The sequence below is a fragment of the Urocitellus parryii genome, chromosome 10, assembly GCF_045843805.1.
Source record: "Urocitellus parryii isolate mUroPar1 chromosome 10, mUroPar1.hap1, whole genome shotgun sequence".
In the NCBI taxonomy this organism is placed as follows: Eukaryota; Metazoa; Chordata; class Mammalia; order Rodentia; family Sciuridae; genus Urocitellus; species Urocitellus parryii.
In genome coordinates, this window is record NC_135540.1 from 27344349 (window position 1) to 27364139 (window position 19791).

The 19791-nt window shown below is 34.6% G+C and overlaps 1 protein-coding gene across 2 annotated transcripts in view; it reads left to right on the plus strand.

The window, feature by feature from the left end:
• Mnd1 (meiotic nuclear divisions 1) overlaps positions 1 to 17248 on the plus strand; it is a 59245-nt gene extending 41997 nt beyond the window's left edge. For both annotated transcript variants that reach the window (XM_026384746.2, XM_026384747.2), the window contains exons 6-8: positions 2110 to 2224; positions 11788 to 11832; positions 17142 to 17248. In XM_026384746.2, the coding sequence (XP_026240531.1) occupies positions 2110 to 2224; positions 11788 to 11832; positions 17142 to 17248 (267 nt within the window). The remainder of the gene's footprint in view (positions 1 to 2109; positions 2225 to 11787; positions 11833 to 17141) is intronic.
• Positions 17249 to 19791: the final 2543 nt, after the last annotated feature.

Here is a 19791-nt window from a genome sequence, read left to right on the forward strand (position 1 = left end):
ATTTAAAAGAAGGTAAATTTGGGGCATAACTGAAGCTGTTATAATTACTTCTTCAGTTGACAATACCAGTTATCAATTCTTTATTTTTTTAAATATTTATTTTTTAGTTATAGGTGGACACATATCTTTATTTTTATGTGGTACTGAGGATCGAACCCAGTACCTCACGCATTGTAGATGAGCGCTCTACCTCTGAGCCACAACCTCAGTCCTTCTTTATTTTATCCACTTTTTTCTTTAACACTGAGAGTAGCTTATAAAAACACCTTCAACTATTTGTAACATATGTATGCACTGAAATTGTAAGCCGATGTACCTAAATGTTATCAGTCTGCTGCATCCAGTGCAGCTAACCTTGTTGGAACCTTCACCTACTATCAGTCTGGTGTAGTAATTCAGAAAGATGAAGTCTTACCCGCCAGAATATATTTGTTGAATTCCAGTGATCCAAAAAGGTAGCTACTATTATTATGTCTATTTTACATTTGAGAAACTAGAGGCACAAAGAATTTGAATAATTTGGCAAAAATCATAGTGCTGGTATCTAAGGTGACTTCAAGTCAGAGTGTCTGGAGAGCTGCCTTTGTATTCACATGGATGTTCTCCACTCTGTTTGTTGTTGTTTTATTAGCTTTTTCTCCTCTTGTTTTTCCTTTCAAAGCAGGTACAGTTGGGGTGTAGATGGCAAATAATGACCATTTTCTTATATTCTACTTACTTTTAAATATTTCCTGAGCTGTGCTAAATGGTATATACTAACTATGCAGCCGTTTATATTAAAATTAGTTTCTCAGTCATAGTAGCCACATGTAGATAGTGGCTCCTGTATTAGTACAGCCTAGAACATTTGTCATTGAAGACAGTTCTATTGGCCTGTCTTGCTTCAGATCATGTTGTTCTACATATTTATTCTATACAAATGCCAGCAAAAGCAACTTACTGCATACTGAAACCAAAGGGAACAGCCAAAGGCAAAAGTAAAAAAAAGCACAAATATAAAAAATACAAGGTATCAAGGAATCTTTCACAAGTCCCATTTAGGCCATTTGAACTTTATTTGATTTTACTTCAGATTTATCTTGTAATTTTATACCATAATCTTTACCAGCATTTGGTTTTTGTTTGGACTTATTTTTTCAGGTTTCACAGTATGAAGTGCATACCCATAGTTACTATGACTTCTTCCTGTTAGAACTACAGCTAGAAATTTTAAATGGGGTTTATTGGATCTTACTCTAAGTTTTAATCTAATTACCTTTAAAGAAAAATGGTAGGAGCCCTCAAGCTACAATTCTGTTATTTCTGATATCTTTAAATATGTACAAAGGTTACATACCCATTATTTAAGATTGAAAAATTGCACAGGATACTTTGTAACTGATGATCATATAGTGATTGATGTTAACATAAACTGTTACTTACATATGTATATATGATCTTGTGAAATTATTCAAAAACCCGAATAATTATTTTCCCTAATATATGATAACATGGTCATTCATCTTTGAGTTTATATAGGCATGATCAGTAATGTCTCATCTATGTATAAGCATTTAATTCCATATATTTATTTACATTTTTCAATATATATTAAGAATTCTTGATTTCAAACAATAAAATTGAACTTGTTCTTACACTGTGCATATATGTATATACAGTCATCCCTCAGTGTTTACAAGGGATTGGTTGGTTCTAAGGCCTTCTGAGGTATCAAATATATGGATGCTCAGTTCTCATATCAAGTGGCATAGTGTTTGCATATAACCTGCATACACACATCCTCTCACATACTTTACATCCTCTCTAAATTACTTATAATACTAATACAATGTAAATGCTATGCAAATAGTTGTTATACTATATTATTTGTGGAGTAATAGAAAGAAAAAATATGTAAATATTTAGTATAGAGAAATTTTTGGCAGGGGGGTATTTTCTGTCCATCATTGGTTAAATCTGTGGATACAGAATCCATGGATATGAAGAGCCAACTGTATAAATATAATATCTATACATGTATACACACAGATATGTATATATTTTTGTATTACCTTATAACATATGGGATTTTATTTGTCTTAATTGTATATGAAACTGTTTTGAATGCAGGAAGAGCGAACCTCGCTAGTGAAAGAGCTTTCTACTCTTCGGAACCAAAGGGAACAGCTTAAGGCAGAAGTAGAAAAATACAAAGAATGTGACCCACAAGTTGTAGAAGAAATACGTAAGTTTGTGCTTGATAATGAAAAAGACTTTGAACTTCTCGTTGCCCAGGAACCATCCTCTAAGTATGTGATAAAATCAGCTAAAATAGTATTCTGATTTGAGTGCTCTAACTTTGTAGTATAAAAGGGAAATATTACCTTAATATTTCCATTAGGTAGACTTAGTGTTAAAGCATTGAATAGTGACAACTTTGAAATTAATAAGTAGGGCTATAGAGCACTTGCCTAGCATGTGTGAGGCACTGGGTTTATCCTCAGCACCACAAAAAACTAAATAAATAAAATAAAGGTATTGTGTTTATCTACAACTAAAAAAATTTTTTTTTAATTAATAAGTATTATTTAAGTAAGGTGAATGAGGTAGAAGCATAAAGACATAAAATATAAACTTAGGAAACTGGGAGGTCAGAGAAGCAATTTGGACCCAGGCACCTTGATTCTAGAAAGAAATCTACCATAATCTTCTAAGAAAAAGAATATTATAAATATAAGTTTGCAAGTTGCATAAAAGTACTGTAAATTGAATTGCCTTCCTGCTTTTAAATCAATTACCGGTTTTTTGTTTTGTTTGTTTGTTTTGTTTTGTTTTGTTTGTGGCACTGGGGTTTGAATCCAGGGCCTTGCACATGCCCAGCAAGTGCTCTACCACTGAGCTACCCCACCCTGCAAAAGTAATTTTGAAAATTTTTGTTTATATGTAAAGACAGAAATTTGAAAAAATTAAAAGAATATGTTATAAAGGTAAAGGTACAGCATTTAATTGCTTAGAAAAACATGTATTGCTTTCTTAATATTTTTCTATATCAGCCTTTTAAGGAACTTTTACCAAATGAAACTTTTACCAAGTGAAACCAGTTTTATAGAGTGTGAGTGAAAGCTTTGAGAAATATTTGATACTTTAAAATTAACCTAAGTATTTTTATTACTATTAAGCTAACCTAATTCTTGGCAGTATTTTTTTAGAATTAAAAAAAAAGTATAAACAAATTAGTTAGCATAAATCTAAAGTTAAAATTTTATTTGGAGGTAGGTGCCCACTTTGCTCAATTCCAGGAGGCACTGTTCACCTGGTTCAGCTGATTTCCCCGGGTAATTCTCAAAGAGTGAGAGGGAGAAAGAAAGAAAAACAGGGACAGAGGAAAGATGGAGAGCTCTCTGAACCACTCATTCTTTGTAAATTAAGTATTTGGGGAGACATGTTAGTTTTTTTCATGCTGCCCACACATGCTGCAAAATAAAACACTAACCAAATCTATTGCTTCGAAATTAACCACTTTTGTCTGGGTATGGTGGTGTAGGCCTGTAATCCCAGCAGTCGGAAGGCTGAAGCAGGAGCATCATAGTTCAAAGTCAACCTCAGCAACTTAGTGAGATTGCCTCAAAAAATAAAAAGGGTTGGGGATGTGGCTCAGTGATTTAGTGCCCCTGGGTTTAATCCCTGGCCTGGTATGAAAACAAAAATTAACCACTTTAATCTGATTGAAAGGTTTAACTACTATCAAATAAGCCTCAGTAAATACATGCAAATCCAATGTAATATGGGACAAGATAGGAGGAACCTAGGCCTGCTCATGATTCCTCTTCAAAATCAAGCACACACTGCTTGGTCAAGAGGATATCAACTGTGTGCCTTATCTAGAGCATCTTGTGAAAGAGAGCTTTACAGGCAAGTTTCTTTTTTTCTTTCTTTGGTTGAACCCAGGAATGCTAATTTATCACTGAGCTGAATCCGCATCCTTTTTTTTTTTTTTTTTTTTTGAGACAGGTTCTTGCTCAGGCTGGCCTCAAAGGCTGCACAGGCTGTGATCCTCCTGCCTTATCCTCAAAGTAGCTAGGATTTGCAGGTGTGTGCCACTGCAACTGCCTAGGAACAGTTTTCTTAGCCAAATTTAATACTCTTAATTGATTAATTTTCAGGATCAACATGGCTTTGCCATCTAATAGTTTAGGAAATTCCAAGTTTTCACAGTAACTAAATCTGATCCTTCATGTATTACTCTTACTTGATTCTGCCTTCTTTCTTTATTACAGTTTTGTGTAATTCTTATACTTTTTCCTTAGAGTAATGCCTCTTTGCCTACCTGTCTCATTCTCTTTTATGTTTAGGATTTACAACTATTAGCCACACCCAGTAAGGATTTAAGTTTTTCCACTCTGTGGTCCCTATTGTACTGCTATGGGTGATTCCCGTGGGCAGGTGAACCTGACTGATGTGTCCAGTTGTGACTTCCCATGTTTTACAGTTCTTTTCATGATCTTGTTAACTTATGTTCACTCAGGAATGACTAAAACTTTCATTTAAGTTCATCCAAGTACTTTGACTTAAAATGATAGTGATCTTAAGTTAATGGTTCTTCTTGAGTTTCAGGATATTAACAAGAATTGAAAATTGGGCATATGTTTTAAGATATTGGCACTGGATGTGGTAGCACATGCCTGTAATCCCAGCTACTCGGGATCCTAAGGCAAGTGGATCATAAGTTCAAGGCTAGCCTGGGCAATTTAGTGAGAATCTATTTCAAAATAAAATAAAAAGATAATCCCAGTTACTCAGAAGACTGGGATAGATGGATTGCAAGTTCAAAACTAACTTCCACAACTTAACAAGACCCTGTATCAAAACAAATAAAAAGGGATGGGGATGTATCTCAGTGATGAGTCCCCCTGGGTTCAAGCTCCAATACTACAAAGTTAATGAATGAACAGTGAGAATGTAGTTCAGTAGTAGAATATCAACAATCCCCAGTACCAAAAAAAAAAAAAAAAAAAAAAAAAGCCTTCTAAATCTGAATCAAAATCATCAAGCAGCAATTTTGGCAAGTGTGTCATGTTTGAGAAAGGCACTAAAACTTAAAGTAAGAAATGTCAGGGTACACAAAGGATGATGAATTTTCTAAAGTATATGATAACACAGTTGAGTTGCAGCTGAAATTTTATACTGCTTCCCTACATTCTGGTATCCACCTTAACCTTTAAATTTAAAAGTCTGATAATTTATTTTCCAGCCCAAGGAAATCATACCAATGTAAATGAGCAGATTAAATTTTATAGAAGAAAGGATTAATATATTTAAAGACATAGCAATAAAAATAATCCAAAATGAAACAAAAAACAATTTTAAATATGAAAATGGCATCCTTGAGCAACTTAACCTAATATATGTATAGTTGGATCCAAAAAGGGGTCGGGGAGGCAGCGGGGAGAGGAAAGTTGTTGGGCTAGAAAAATATCTGAAGAAATTAAAGCTAATTTGTTTCAAACTTGATGAAAACTACAAACTTACAGATCTGAATAATTTAAATATTTAATAGTCCAGAGGTTTCTTATTAATAAATTCAGAGAACTTTAAAAAGGCTTTAACCTCAACTCACCCCAAATTCCTTTTCCCCAATAAAATTATTGTTCTTAAAATATGCTTTTTGATAATGAGTGTTTTCATAGGATTTTAGCTATCATGTTAGCGCAAAAGAGATTATACTGGATTAAAAGGATTATTAGTTTTACAAATTGATTTTAATAGGATTTAATTCTGAATAGCTGCCAGTAGGATTCATATCACAGCACTTAGGCTTATCTAAGACATGGTTTATTTTGGATAATACATTTTTCTGATAATAGCTGTTACCATGTTTATATAGGCATGGCTATATATTGTGTCTTAATTCTTGATCATGCCTGCAAGAAATATTTATATTTCACCATGCCAATTAAATTGTTGATATCATTAAGTAAGCATTTACAAAATTAATTGGAAATGCCCAAGAAGTGAGAAGTAAAAACAATAATTTTAATTTTAGCTGCTTTAAGTGTTATTTGAGTGAGGCCATGTAAAACAAGTAGTACAAATTAAATTCCCACAAAAATACTTGAAAGTAATTAATGTTAGGATTACTTATCAAGTTTCCTTAGAAATAAATGTCAGGATGACAGTGAAAAGGTGGAATAATCACCTTTGAAAATATGCCCTTCCATAAAAGCTTGCAGGAATTGTTAGAGTCAACTTTTTCAAAACTCTGGAAATATAATTAAAGACCTACAGGCTTCCTATTCACAAAAAAAATGGATGAATCTCAGTAAGAATAGTGAGTTTGTGGTGTTTCGTCTTATTCTTTCTTATCTGTGCTCCAGCTCATCAGCATTGTGAACTTGACTTGATAAAAGGGATCTATGAACATCTACAGCCAACATTCTGCTGAATGGAGAAAGGCTGAAAGCTTTCCCCATGGATGTTCACTCTTACCACTTCCATCTAACCTTCTTCCAGAAGTTCTAGCCAGGCCAATTAGGCAAGAATAAGAAAGAAAAGGCATCCATTTCAAAAAGGAAGAAATAAATAACATGAAGAGAAATCCTACAGAATGGAAGAGAATCGTTACCACACATACCTGATAGAATACCAATGTCCGGGTTATATAAAGAACTCAAAAAACTTAACACTAAAAACACAAATAACCCAATCAATAAATGGACTAAGGAACTGAATTGATACTTCATAGGAGAAATACAATCAGTCAACAAACATATGAAAAAATGTTTATCATCTCTAGCAATTGGAGAAATGCAAATCAAAACTGATACTCTTAAGATTTCATCTCACTCTAGTCAGAATGGCAAGTTATTAATAATCAAGGCAATAATAAGTGTTGGTAAGGTTGTGGGGTAAAAGATACACTCATACATTGCCGGTGGAACTGCAGATTGGTGTAACCACTCTGAAAAACAGTATAGAGATTCCTCAGAAAACTTGGAGTGGAACCACCATTTGACCCAGCTATCCCACTCCTCAGTTTATGACAAAGAACGTAAAATCAGCATACTACAGGGACACAGCCACATCAGTGTTCATAGCAGTTCAATTCACAATAGCTAAAGCAACCTAGATGCCCTTCAATAGATGAAGGGATAAAGAAAATGTGTTACATGTATGCAATGGAATATTACTCAGCCTTAAAGAAGAATGAAATTATGGCGTTTGCAGATAAATGAATGGAACTAGAGAATATCATGCTAAGTGAAATATGCCAATCCCCAAAACCAAATGTTTTCTCTGATAAATGGATGCTGATCTATAGTTGGGGTGGGTGGGTAGGGAAGAATGAAGTAACTTTGGATTGTGCAGAAGAGAGGGGTGTGGCGGTGGGGATGGGAAGGATGATAGAATGAAACAAACATTATTACCCTATGTACATGTATGATTACACTACTAATGTGACTCTGCACCATTTATAGCCAGAGGAATGAGAAGTTGTGCTACATTTGTCAAAATGCATTCCTCTCTCTTGTATAACTAACTAGAATAAATTAAAAGTTAAAAATAGCTTTATTTCTTCCTTTTTTTAAAAAAATTATCTCTTTTTAGATAATGTGATCTTATTCATATGTAGAAAGCCTTAAACAATTTACACACACAGATACACACCAAGAAAAAACTATTACAACTAATATTTTTTTCAGACTATAAAATTAGTATTTTTTAAAAATTCCTATAAAAATGCAAGATACACAGAATTGCCAAAAGAATTTGGAAAAAGAAGAGTGAAGTTGGAAGACTCAGATTTCTTAATTTCAAAACTAATCTACAGTAATCGAGGCAATGTGGTATGAAAGCAGACATACAGATTAATGGAATGTAATTGAGAGCCCAGAAATAAAGCCGATTGATTCTCAACAAGGGTGCCAAGACCATTTAATTAGGAAATAAATAGTGTTTTCATCTAATGGTATGAGCACAACTGAATATCCACCTCATGTCATAAACAAAAATTAACTCAAGCGTTTCAAAGACAAAGAGTTTGAACTATAAAACCCTTATAAGAAAACAGGCACGTATTTCTTTGTCCTTTTACTAGGCATCAGTTTCTTTGACATGAAAAGAATAAACACCAAAGAAAAAATACATAACTTGAATTTCATCAAAATTTAAAATTTTTGTATACTATTAAGAAAGTGGAAAGAGTGTGCATGTATGAATATGTAACAACAAATCCTATCAATATGTATAACTGTAGTGCACCGATAAAAATAAGGAAAGAAAAAAAGGTGGAAAGAAAACTCAGAAAGGGGAAAAAAATATTTGCGAATCTTATTTCTGACTACTGACTAATATCCAAGAACTCTTACATTTCAATAAAAAATCTAATTCAGAAATGGACAAAAGATTTGAACATTTTTCCAAAGAAAATATACAAATGTCCAATAGGCACACATGAAGATGCTCAACATTAGCCGTTAGGGGAATGCAAATCAAAACCACAATGAGATGCCTCTTCACGCTCATTAGGATGGCTATGATTTTTAAAAGGGCCAGATGTGGTGGTGCAGGGCAGTAATCCCCACTACTTGGGAGGCCAAGGCAGGAGAATGCAAGTTCGAAGTCAGCTTAGACTACTTAACCAGACCTTGTCTCAAAAAAAGAAGGAAAAAAGGCTATGGTTGTAGCTCAATAAAAGAACACTTGCATAGCATGTATAAAACCCTAGGTTCAGCCAATGCCGCCAGTCTGAGGCAGGTGCCCGACATGGCAAGTGCTGTGCTGCCGACCGGATCCCAGTGTGCCGTGTGCGGTGGCAGCGGCAGCGGCTGTGGCGGCGGGGCCGGCGCCTCCAAGGCTTCGGCTCCAGCGGCTTCTGCTGCTGCTCTTCTCTGCGGCGGCTCTGATCCCCACAGCCCAATCCTGATGGTATTGGAAGACTGATGATTCTCCAGTGAAATTGAGGAAGAAAGTGGTCTACCCATCAGCCTTCAGCTGGTTGCCGTTGCATAGAACTACTGTTTTATCTTTAACTGTCTTGGTTTATAGGTGAATGACAGCTGATTCTCTTTGCCTACTTTGAGGATAAATACCTTCCTGTTGCATCTTCCATTTTAACTAACACATACTTAATCTAAAATATACTTCCATATAGATATTTCTTTTTCTTGTCAGGTACATACATGAGTGTATTTCTTTATGCTGAGTCGAAACGTGTCAAAATAATGACCATGTTTTTAATGGAAATTTTAAATTTCAGAATGTTGAAAATATATAGGAGCTATTTGGTAGAATCTGTTTGAATGTGGGGATTTATTACAGCCTGAAAATGGTATAATTGACTTAACAAATTACAAGCTGGAAAAGGAAGATTTTCAGACAAAAAGGGAAGTTGTTCAGACATAGGAAGACTTTTTAAGGGTTAAAGTCAAAGTCAGAGAACCTCATATGGAGCTGCTGACTTGACATGAGATTAGCCCCTCTGCAAATGACCCAGGAGATGCCACCTAAAGTAGTGTATTGATGCTTATGTCTGGGGTGTTGTCGGTACCGACAAAACATACCTGGAGATATGGCGGGCCTTTATTAGCTAGTATTTGGCTTTGGGATCAGTATTGCCTAACTAAACAGTCACGCCAACATTGGGGCATGACTATGAATTTTGGTAGATAACAGAGAGTGATTTATCATTGACCTAAGAAACAAAAGAATGAGATGAGGCTGAGTGTGTTTGTGGTGGCACCTGCCTGTCATCCAGCTATTCACGAGCCTGCTGTAAGAGGATCATGAATTTGAGGCCAGCCTCAGCAGCTTAGTGAGACCCTCTGTCAAGATAATATAATGTGGGCTGGGGATGAGCTCTCACCTAGCTTGTGCAAAGCCTGAACCTAATACCAAAGATGAAAAAAAAGTAAAATAAAAAGGAAACAAAAAGATGGAATCTTCGTCTCTCAGTCTAACTGCTAAACTTGTTATTTTAAGGATCGTTTCAAAGCTTTTATTTGGTGTTACTATCTGCCATAATTCTTCCTTTCTTTTCTTCATTGTCTGGAGTCCTTCCTCTTCAGAGTTCAGTTCTTGCTAGTAGAATAAGATTATACAGCATGGTAGTACAATGATATAAGAATGTCATGGTTTTAGAGTATTTGGGGACAGTTTTGGGAGTAGGTTCTATGTCCAGATGTGGTTATGTTTTGGCTTTTTACTGAATTAAATAACACCTGTGATAAACCAAGCTACCCAGACTTCACAAATCATCAGCTTGCTTCTCTCTTTGGAATAAAAGGAACATTGCCTCATTTAAATATATATATATATATATGTTCAATCCCCAGTGTCACAAAAGGAAAAGAAAGAAAAAACAGTGTTGGTGAGGATGTGAAGATATTGGAACTCTTTTTTTTTTTTTTTTTTTTTTTTTTTAAGATATTGGAACTCTTAGATTGCTGATGAGATTGTGGAATGGTGTTGCAAACAATTTATTCTTTAAAATGATATGATGTAATTACCATATGAATCATCAGTGCCATTCCTAAATACATACCCAAGAGAACTGAAAATATGTTCACATAAAAATTATTAAATAATTCATATTAGTGGAAATAACCTAAATGTCTATCGGCTAACGAATGATGAATGGATAAGCAAATTGTGAAATATGATTTAGCACACACAAATACATGGTACATCATAAATAAACTTTGAAAAACATTGTGCTATATGAGAAGCCAGACCCAAAAGACCGCATATGTTTTACTCATATGAAGTATCCACAAAAGAGAAATCTATAGAGTAAGTAGATTAGTGGTTGCCAGGAGCTGGAGGGAGGAGGATTGTTGAGTGATGGCTAATGGCTACAAGGCTTCCTTTTGGGTAATGAAAATGCTCTGGAATTAGGTAGTGGTGCTGTTTGTACAACCATGTGAGTGTTATAAAAGCCACTAAATTATTTTAATACAGTGAATGACCTTTCAACCACAAAATAAATGTCATCATTATAAGTGATATTTATGCCCAGTTGATCATAGCTTTGTTATGTGCTATATTGATTAACTTGAAAGACATGGATTAACTTGAAAGCCATATATACAGATACATGTAATAGTAATATGTATATTTAAATGTAAAGTAAATAAATATTTTCTCCTATAGAGCTTCTTTATTACCTCTAAAATTTTTTGAGATCAGATTTTGTGGCTTAACAATCTATATTCAGTTAAATTCTTAACATTAAATTATTTCATCATATTTTGATATGGTGAGAAACATCTCATTTAAACTTATTTTTTTTCTTTAAACAACAAAGTACATCAATGATGATTATGTAGGAAAAGCCATTTAGAAATTGTTCACTTTTTTTTTTTTTTTTTGATACTGGGATGAACCCAGAGGGAATTTACCACTGAGCCAGCATATCTCCAGTCCTTTTATTTTGAGATAATAGAAAAGTTGCTGAGGCTGACCTTGAACCTGGGATCCTCCTGCCTCAGCCTCCCACATTACTGGGATTACGCCACTACCCCTTGCTTCATTTATTTCTATTCATGGCTAATGTAACTACAACTATTTAAAATTTCCTTGGGATTTGAACAGCTCTGTAAGACAGAATTTTATACCACCATTTGGGGGTTTTTCATAGCTGTTTTATAAATACCTATATTTTATAAAATGTACTACTTTATAAATTTTATAAAAATCTTATTAAATTTTATAGAAAATTTGCTCATATGAAATGATAAATTTGTAGATAGTTGAAAGTAATTTTATATATGTAAATAATTGTATGTAATTTTTATATATGATATTTTTCAGGTCAAGCAAATAAAATTGCCAAAGAAGCTGCTAACAGATGGACTGGTAGGTTAGAGTGAATCTGGTAAACTATAGTTAAACTTTTATACTTACATTGATGTGAAATTCAGATGCCTTTGTACTAGCTTTGTTCAAGAAAGGGATTTCTGGAAATATATTCATTGCTCAAGTTATTGTGTATTAAATCTTTTCAGTTAAGATAAGTTTATGTTTTAAAATCTTATAATTCACTTTGCAAAAGTATATTTTGTAAAACCAATGACACTTCCAGTTGAATTTTATGTAACTTTTCCCAAGGTAAATCATTTGGATTAATTGCTTAGCTTTCATATGTATTAATAAAATATATAGTTAAATTTTCACATATATTTATTGTAAAATACACCTTTTAAGAGTTTCAAGGAATGCTAAAGATTTATCTCCTTGCAAATAATAATAGCTAATGTTTGTTGAGGCTGTTTTCCAATTTTGTAATGCTTAACTCTGGTGTCTCCTCAATTATTTTATGAGGTAGATTTGATTATTATCTTTCATATTAAAGATGGGGATAAGGCCCTCAGGAATCCAAGGCGTGTCACACGTTCACTAGGCTGTGAAACAGGAATAGAATTCTGGTTGTCTGATTCCATAGTCCAAGCTCTTACCTACCATGTAATACTGTCTTCTATGTAAGCCTGCTTTCAGAGAATCCATTTGCAATGGGTACACCCTCTGATCCACACTAGAAATAATCTAAGAAGTGAGAATTAAGGCATATGTATGTGTCTTAATATTTATGGAGAAGATTAATAAATAGTGATTGCTGTGATTTATAAACAAGTATAATTAAGATTCTTAGAACCTGCCAGAAAATGAAACTGATATTTTTATATTATAAAATAATGGCAATTGAATTTTTCCATCCTATTGAGAGTCTATAATGTCTTCCTTTGTATTAGTCATCCTCATTATGTTTCTGTGGGAGAATATGGATGAGATTGAAGCAGAGATGTGAAAAGCTTAAAGTGACTATGTTTAGTCAAAGTGGATTAGTCACTGGAAGAACAGAGATTTTTGCCAGTTTTTCCTGTCACCCTGTCCAGGCTTGTGTTTCACACACAAAAAAAAAAAAAGAAGAAGAAGAAGAAGAAGAATCATTTTTTCCTAGTCTATTTTAGAATCAAGTAGATTTGGTGACATCAGTAAAATTGGTCTTTTGTTCCTATTTATTACAAAGTTATTCCCTACATGATATAGTGCTTTAGTGATAAGAGCAAAATAAGATAAAAAGAACAAGCTAATATTGAAGAAAAGAGAATTGTATCTGATGAAATATCAATAAATAATAAATGCAGTGATATTGTATGGGTTTGACAAATGCCAAATTCTGAGTGTGACATAAGAAGCAAGCTGACTTTTAGTTAGAGATAAGAGTCACGAGGCGATTTGGCCCGGTAGTTCTCAACAAAGCATCACAGCAAGCAGTAGGAACAGGCAGCATGTGTGTACAGTGGGAGGAACTTGACTTTGAAAAGTGTCCAAGCCGAGCTCCTTATTAGCTAAGTGACCCCTTGAACTTCTCTGAACCTGCTTCCTCATGTATGCATTGTGGATATCCACGTCACATTTTGAGAGGCCTAAATAAGAGTCTGTAAACTCTTCAACACAATATTAGACACATCAGTAAATTCCCTCTTCCTTTTCCCATTCTTCATCATAAATTTCAGTTAAATAAACAATTATAAATTGTCTTCCAATTCATCATAAACTTTCTAGATTATAATTAGAAAAAAAACTGGCATTTTTAAAAGCGTGTGGAAGAAAGATATTTTTAGAATAACAGAAACAGCTGTTAAGAAACATTTCCATGTGAGGTTACAGCTTATTTTTTCTAGCATAAACATGTATTATGAAAAGGCGGAGATAAGTGATAAGCAAATTACACCTCAGAAAACCTCCTTCTCATGAAAACAAACAGAAAATATCAGTATTACTTATAACTAAAAATTATTAATTAGCTATCAATTAAGGTTTGGTTTCTTTCTACATAACAAAGTCTTTAAAATGTATCTATAATTGAGAGTATTTTCTGTTTAATAATATAGAATGAAATTACTTAGTATAAATATAGAAAAATCACATTTTATTGTTTTGCAACATTAAATACACTTTAAATGTGATTAACAAATTATATCACCTAAAACCTTACTTATTAATAATTAAAATAGTAGAGTTTTTGTTGTTTTGCCATGCTAGACATTGAACCCAGGGCTAAGCTACATCCCAGCCTGAGATAGGGGAGTTTTTGTAAACACATACAAGAAGCATCTTAATGTGTGAGGTCCTAAGAGGTTTATTGCAAGTGATATTGCCCATCCTATTCCTGTATGTATCTTGGGTATGCAACCATATAGATTAACAAGAATTTACTAGACTTAAGGTTATTTTTAAACAAAATTATTTATCCATTTACAAAAATTTTTTCTATTAGCATTATTGTAAAGAAGCTTTTATTTGTTACTTCTTTTGTGTTAATATTCGAGTAAATATTCAGATTAAAATGTTTTCTTGTCCGGTGTGAACCAGAAACTCCTTCCTGCAGAGACTGTTGAAAAACCTCACTTTGGTGCCTCATTTTCATCTCTCCTGACCCATGTTCAAAGTCTGTTCACTGCAAGCTTCTTCCAGTATTATATATGTTCTCCCATGTCCTAGAAATCCTTCTGTACTCATGAAGCCTATCTTGAAAGCTCTGCACATAATACTTGATATTTTCTCTCTAACACACATATCACTTTGGAATTGTTCTGTAATAAATTAATGATATTTCTCTCTCATGTCAGCTTGAAGGCATAGGTTCTTTACATTCTGTAGTATCTTTAATACACTTAATGCCTATATTCTGTAGCAGTGGGCCCTTACAAATACTTGACTATGATTGGCAAGAATGTTTTGATTGTTAAGTACTGAACAGATCATCCTGTATACCTCATGCTATTGTTTTAATATTCTCACTTGTTATGAAAAGTAAAGATTCATCCAGTAGCAGTGGGGCACACCTGTAATCCCAGTGACTCAGGAGGCTGAGAGAGAAGGATTGCAAATTTGAGACCAGCCTCAGCAAATTAGCAAGGCCCTAAGCTCTTTAGCAAGACCCTGTCTCTCAAAAAATAAAAAGGAGGCCGAGGATATAGCTCAGTTGGTGGAGTGCTTGGCTCTCGTGCACAAGGCCCTGGGTTCAATCCCCAGTGCCACACAAAAAAAAATAATCATCATCATAAATTTAAAAAATAAAAAGGGCTAGGGATATGGCTTAAGCACCCTTGGGTACAGTTCCCCCCACCTGCCAAATAAAGAGTGAAGGTTCATTTTTATACTATTGCTATAGCACAATACTTTATTTTTTATTAATTAATCTATTTAAATTAGGTATATGACAGCAGAATGCATTTTGATTCATTGCACACAATTACAACACAACTTTTCATTTCTCTGATTGTACACGATATATAATGTCGCATCATATGTGCAGTCATACATGTGCCTAGGGTAATGATGTTTATCTCATTCCACCATCTTTCTTGCCCCCATGCACCCTCCTCACTCCTCCCTCCCCTTTGCCCAAAGTTTCTCCATTTTTCTCATCCCCTCCAACACTTTAAATCAAAGAAATATTTTTGTTAGACTGCTTATTCTATGTGAAGCAGCAGTATTCACCTTAGAAATAAAAATTCCAGGAATTTTTTTATCATCATTTGATACTTGGAATTAAACTTCCACTGAAACTATATAAGAGTGATAAAGCTTCATATATATTAATTGACAACCTGCAATCCTTCTGCCTCAGCCTTCTGAATCACTGGGATTACAGGTGTGCCCCACTGCTCCTGGATGAATCTTTACTTTTCATAACAGGTGAGAATGTTAAAATAATAGTGTGAGGTATTCCAGGATGATGCCAGAAAATAATACCAGAGTGGTTTATGCAGCAGAAATTTATTTTTTGACCATTCCCAAGGCTTCAAATCCAAAATCCAGGTGTTAGCAAGGTCCCATTCTGAAGCCTCTCCTTGGTTTGCACATGACTGTCCCCCTCCCCCATCCTGGTTCCTCCCATGGTCTGGGCAAGGCTAGTGTCTCTCAATGTGCCCAAATATTCTTTTATTATAAAATTGAATTAAAGCCCAGCTTAACCACCTCATTTTTAACTTAATCACCTTCTTAAAGATCCTGTCACCAGTACAGTCACATTATGAGATAAGGGGGATTAGGACTTCAAATATGAGTAAGGGGAGGAGAAGTAGTAGCATGATTAGCCCATAACACTCCAGAAGAACTCATTTGAGCCCTTTGCTTCATTATCACTACTAATACAGTGCTTAACATATTCTGACAAACCAGAAAACCTTATATCATTGTTTTTCTATGTGTAGAATAATTTTCATTATAAAAGTTGTATGTGTATATAAAAGAAATGTGTGAAATTAAGGTGGGGAAACTCGCCCTCATTCCCATTCCCCAATTGCAGTCACTGTTAGCATGTTAGACATTTGCATTGCTTTTTTTGTGTTCTCTCTCTCTCTCTCTCTCTCTCTCTCTCTCTCTCTCTCCCCCTCTCTCCCCCTCCCCCCTCCCTCTCTCTCCCTCTCTCTCTCTCTCCCCCTCCCCCCCTCCCTCTCTCTCCCTCCCCCTCCCCCCCTCCCTCTCTCTCCCTCCCTCCCTCTCCCTCTCTCTCCCTCCCTCCCTCTCCCTCTCTTGCTCTCTCCCCTTTAACTGGGATGAATGAAAATCCTTGACCAACAAAAATCTTTGCACATACTTTATTTTCTTTCGTTGGGATATATTCTTTTAAGTAGAAATAACACATTTTTAATTGATAAAAGGCATTTATACCCCCCACCCCACCCCAGGGGATACCAAAGACACATCTGTTCCTGTCTTTGTCTTAAGAGACAGAAACCCTTTCCCTTTCCCTCATCCCTTCTCCCTCACACTGGCCTGATTGTTTGAAAGCCATTCCTCTCTGAGGGCTAGAAAGAAGTATCTGGAAAGCATGTGTTCCTATTGGAACAACCGATTCCTGAGGCAACAGTCAGACCTCTGTGGTGAAAATGCAGAAGAGATACCATTAACCAGTCCCTGTCTGTATTGTTTAACAGCACATAACTTACTGAATTTTTTAATATGAGATATGTTCACTTGTCCAAAATACCTTTTATTTATAGTTATTGCTGTTAATCTTGAAAAAAAAGACTACTTAATACAGCAGAAAGCAATAAGAGGAAGTAAAGGGCAATGAAGATAATTGCATTTTAAATATTTTATGATTGTGTTTTTAATTCTTAAAACTATTTCTCGCTCTCTTTTTCTTTTAGATAATATATTTGCACTAAAATCCTGGGCCAAAAGAAAATTTGCATTTGAAGAAAATAAAATTGATAAAACTTTTGGAATTCCAGAAGACTTTGATTACATAGACTAAAATGTTCAATGGTTGTAGAGGATCTATGAGCTTGTAAATATGTAAATTTTAAAATATTTTTCAACTAACTGTACTGAATTTTCATTTATTGTAACTATCATTTTATTATTTTTAAATAAAATGTGAAATGCAGGGGCTAGGGCTGGGGCTCAGCAGTAGTCTGGCATGTGTGAGGCTCTGGGTTTGATTCTCAGCACCACATATAAATAAGTTAAATAAATAAATGTCTACCGATAATTAAAATAATATTTTTTAAAAGTATGAAATGCAGATAATCTTCACCTTTTTTGATAGATTGAAAGAAGGCTGATAACTATATACCTCAGTGCTCATTCAAAGTAAGATAATACAAAGTAAAGTCATCCATCTCAGTCAAATCAAATTTATAGATGTTTTTTCAAAGGTCAAAAGCATGACTTTTTTTGTTTTCATTTAAATATTAAATACTAAGGGTGCATTTGAAGACTCTGTTATACAAATACATAGATACATGTTGATGTTTAGAAATAATCTTTAAAACCCTGATGGTTGTATTACTGTTTCTCAGTATTGGTGGAAAATATGTGATTGATACTCAGTATACTGAATCATCTTTGCAAATCTCCCACAGGGAAAAAATATAGAAAATTGGTGTTTCTCAATTTTGAGTTAAGTAGTAGTTTAACATAGACATGCAGACCACCTTCTTCTGAGTTTTTGATACTTTTTTCTGCTGGAAATAAGCATACAGTTCTTTGTCCTGATTTATGCACTTTTTATAAGATCATAAAGTTGTTTGTATAGTAACATCACCAACTATGCAGAATTCTAGGTTTTTATAAACTATCAAAGGTATAGGCTAAAAGTAAAATAAATCCCACGTATATATTTTTTTTACCAATTCAGCTTAGAGTTTTTGTAAGCACTCCAAAAGAGACTTTTAAAGGAAAAGATAAAAATTGATAATGTCTTTTACAACACATGCCTTATTTTTTTTTTACACTGTCCAATCTTGATATTCTTTTAACTTGAGTGAAATACTCCATATGTCTGAAATGACCCAAATGGCATTCAAACCATTTGTTTGTGAATCTGGCCTTTGTATTGTAGGCAGTTCCTCTGGGCCTACTTAATCACTTCCTGGCGGTAGACAGGCACAAATTGGTCCATCTTTGTTGGTGGGGCCAGTTTATGTTGCCTTAAGGCAAAAGCTATTCTCACAAAAAAAAAAAAAAGAATTTGATTTAAGAAACAATAATAATCTGCCATAAGCCTTTTCTTAAAACACTGATTGTGAGATTTCCAAAGTTTCTCAGACCCAGTTGTCATTTATTAGAAATCATGCTTTCTTGCTTAGAAAGTATGTTATGTTCAAAAAATAAGCCATTTCTCATAAAACCTAAAAGATGCTGTTGTGTAAGTGTTGAGGCAACTTTTGAGAGGGTATCTTTATGGGTCTAATACACAAATGAATAAAACAGTATCTATATCAGAGATTAGGACACCCTTTTATTGCCAAAAATGTACTGGTATATGCTTAATATCTGACTCTAGGGAAAGGGGAGGCTGATTTAATATTTATTTGTATGTTGTTAATGCTCCCAGCATAGCCAATTTCAGGTTACTAATGTGATAACAATACAGAACTGGAAAAGAAGGTCAGTGTACACAATTTTGTAGTACTCCTACTATAAGGTCCTTGCTTAGCATCTGGATGGCCGTTTTAAGGAAAAAGTTTTGATTTCCCACCCAAGTGCCTTCCTGAGAAAGACTCACCACTCCCTCATACCAACCCAACCCTTAACCACCTGCTTTGGACCGCCGGGTTCTGACTCCTGAGCCTCCCCCATAGAAGTCCCAGAACTCAAGCCTGTTTTGCCTCTCTCTCCTATAGAGAGATGGCCTTCATTTGTCAGCTCTGATGAATAAACTCTTGTGTGTATCTCTGCCTAGTCTCTTTCATTTCTTGCTTTCCCTTCACCTACCATACAGATGCAGTAGATAAAAATAATCTCAAGAACATAATAGTAAAATAATTAGGGAGATGAATTTTTCATCTTTATCTTTGTTTTTTAATAAAGTTCATTGCAAAGGGATTAGAAAAGGAAATGAGTACAACAATTTATAAACTTAATTATAAATTATAAACCAAATTATAACTTAATCTTTCATGATGTCTGTGTCTAACAGCTAGCTTGCTGTTAAAATGGTTGATTTGCCTGCCCCAGCACACCACTGTTGATAATCCTTTTTTTTTTTTCCTGAGGGGTGGTATATGCTAAGGGTTGAACCCAGAGCCTTGTGCATGCTCAGCACGTGCTCTACCACTGTTACTAATCTTTAAGAGTTAAATTTGGAGATACTGAAAGGATAAAAGAAACTGAAGTTAAAATGTAAAGGACTAGGTATTGTAAAGTTTCTAAACTTCACTCAGAACCTGAAATTCCTGTGGCAGTTAAGACAATTCCCGGAACTGCCCATTAGATATGTGTCAAATCCCCCCTGACCACTTAGCTGCTTAACAACCTGGACCCTGTGCAGCTCAGCACGTAGGCACCTCAGGG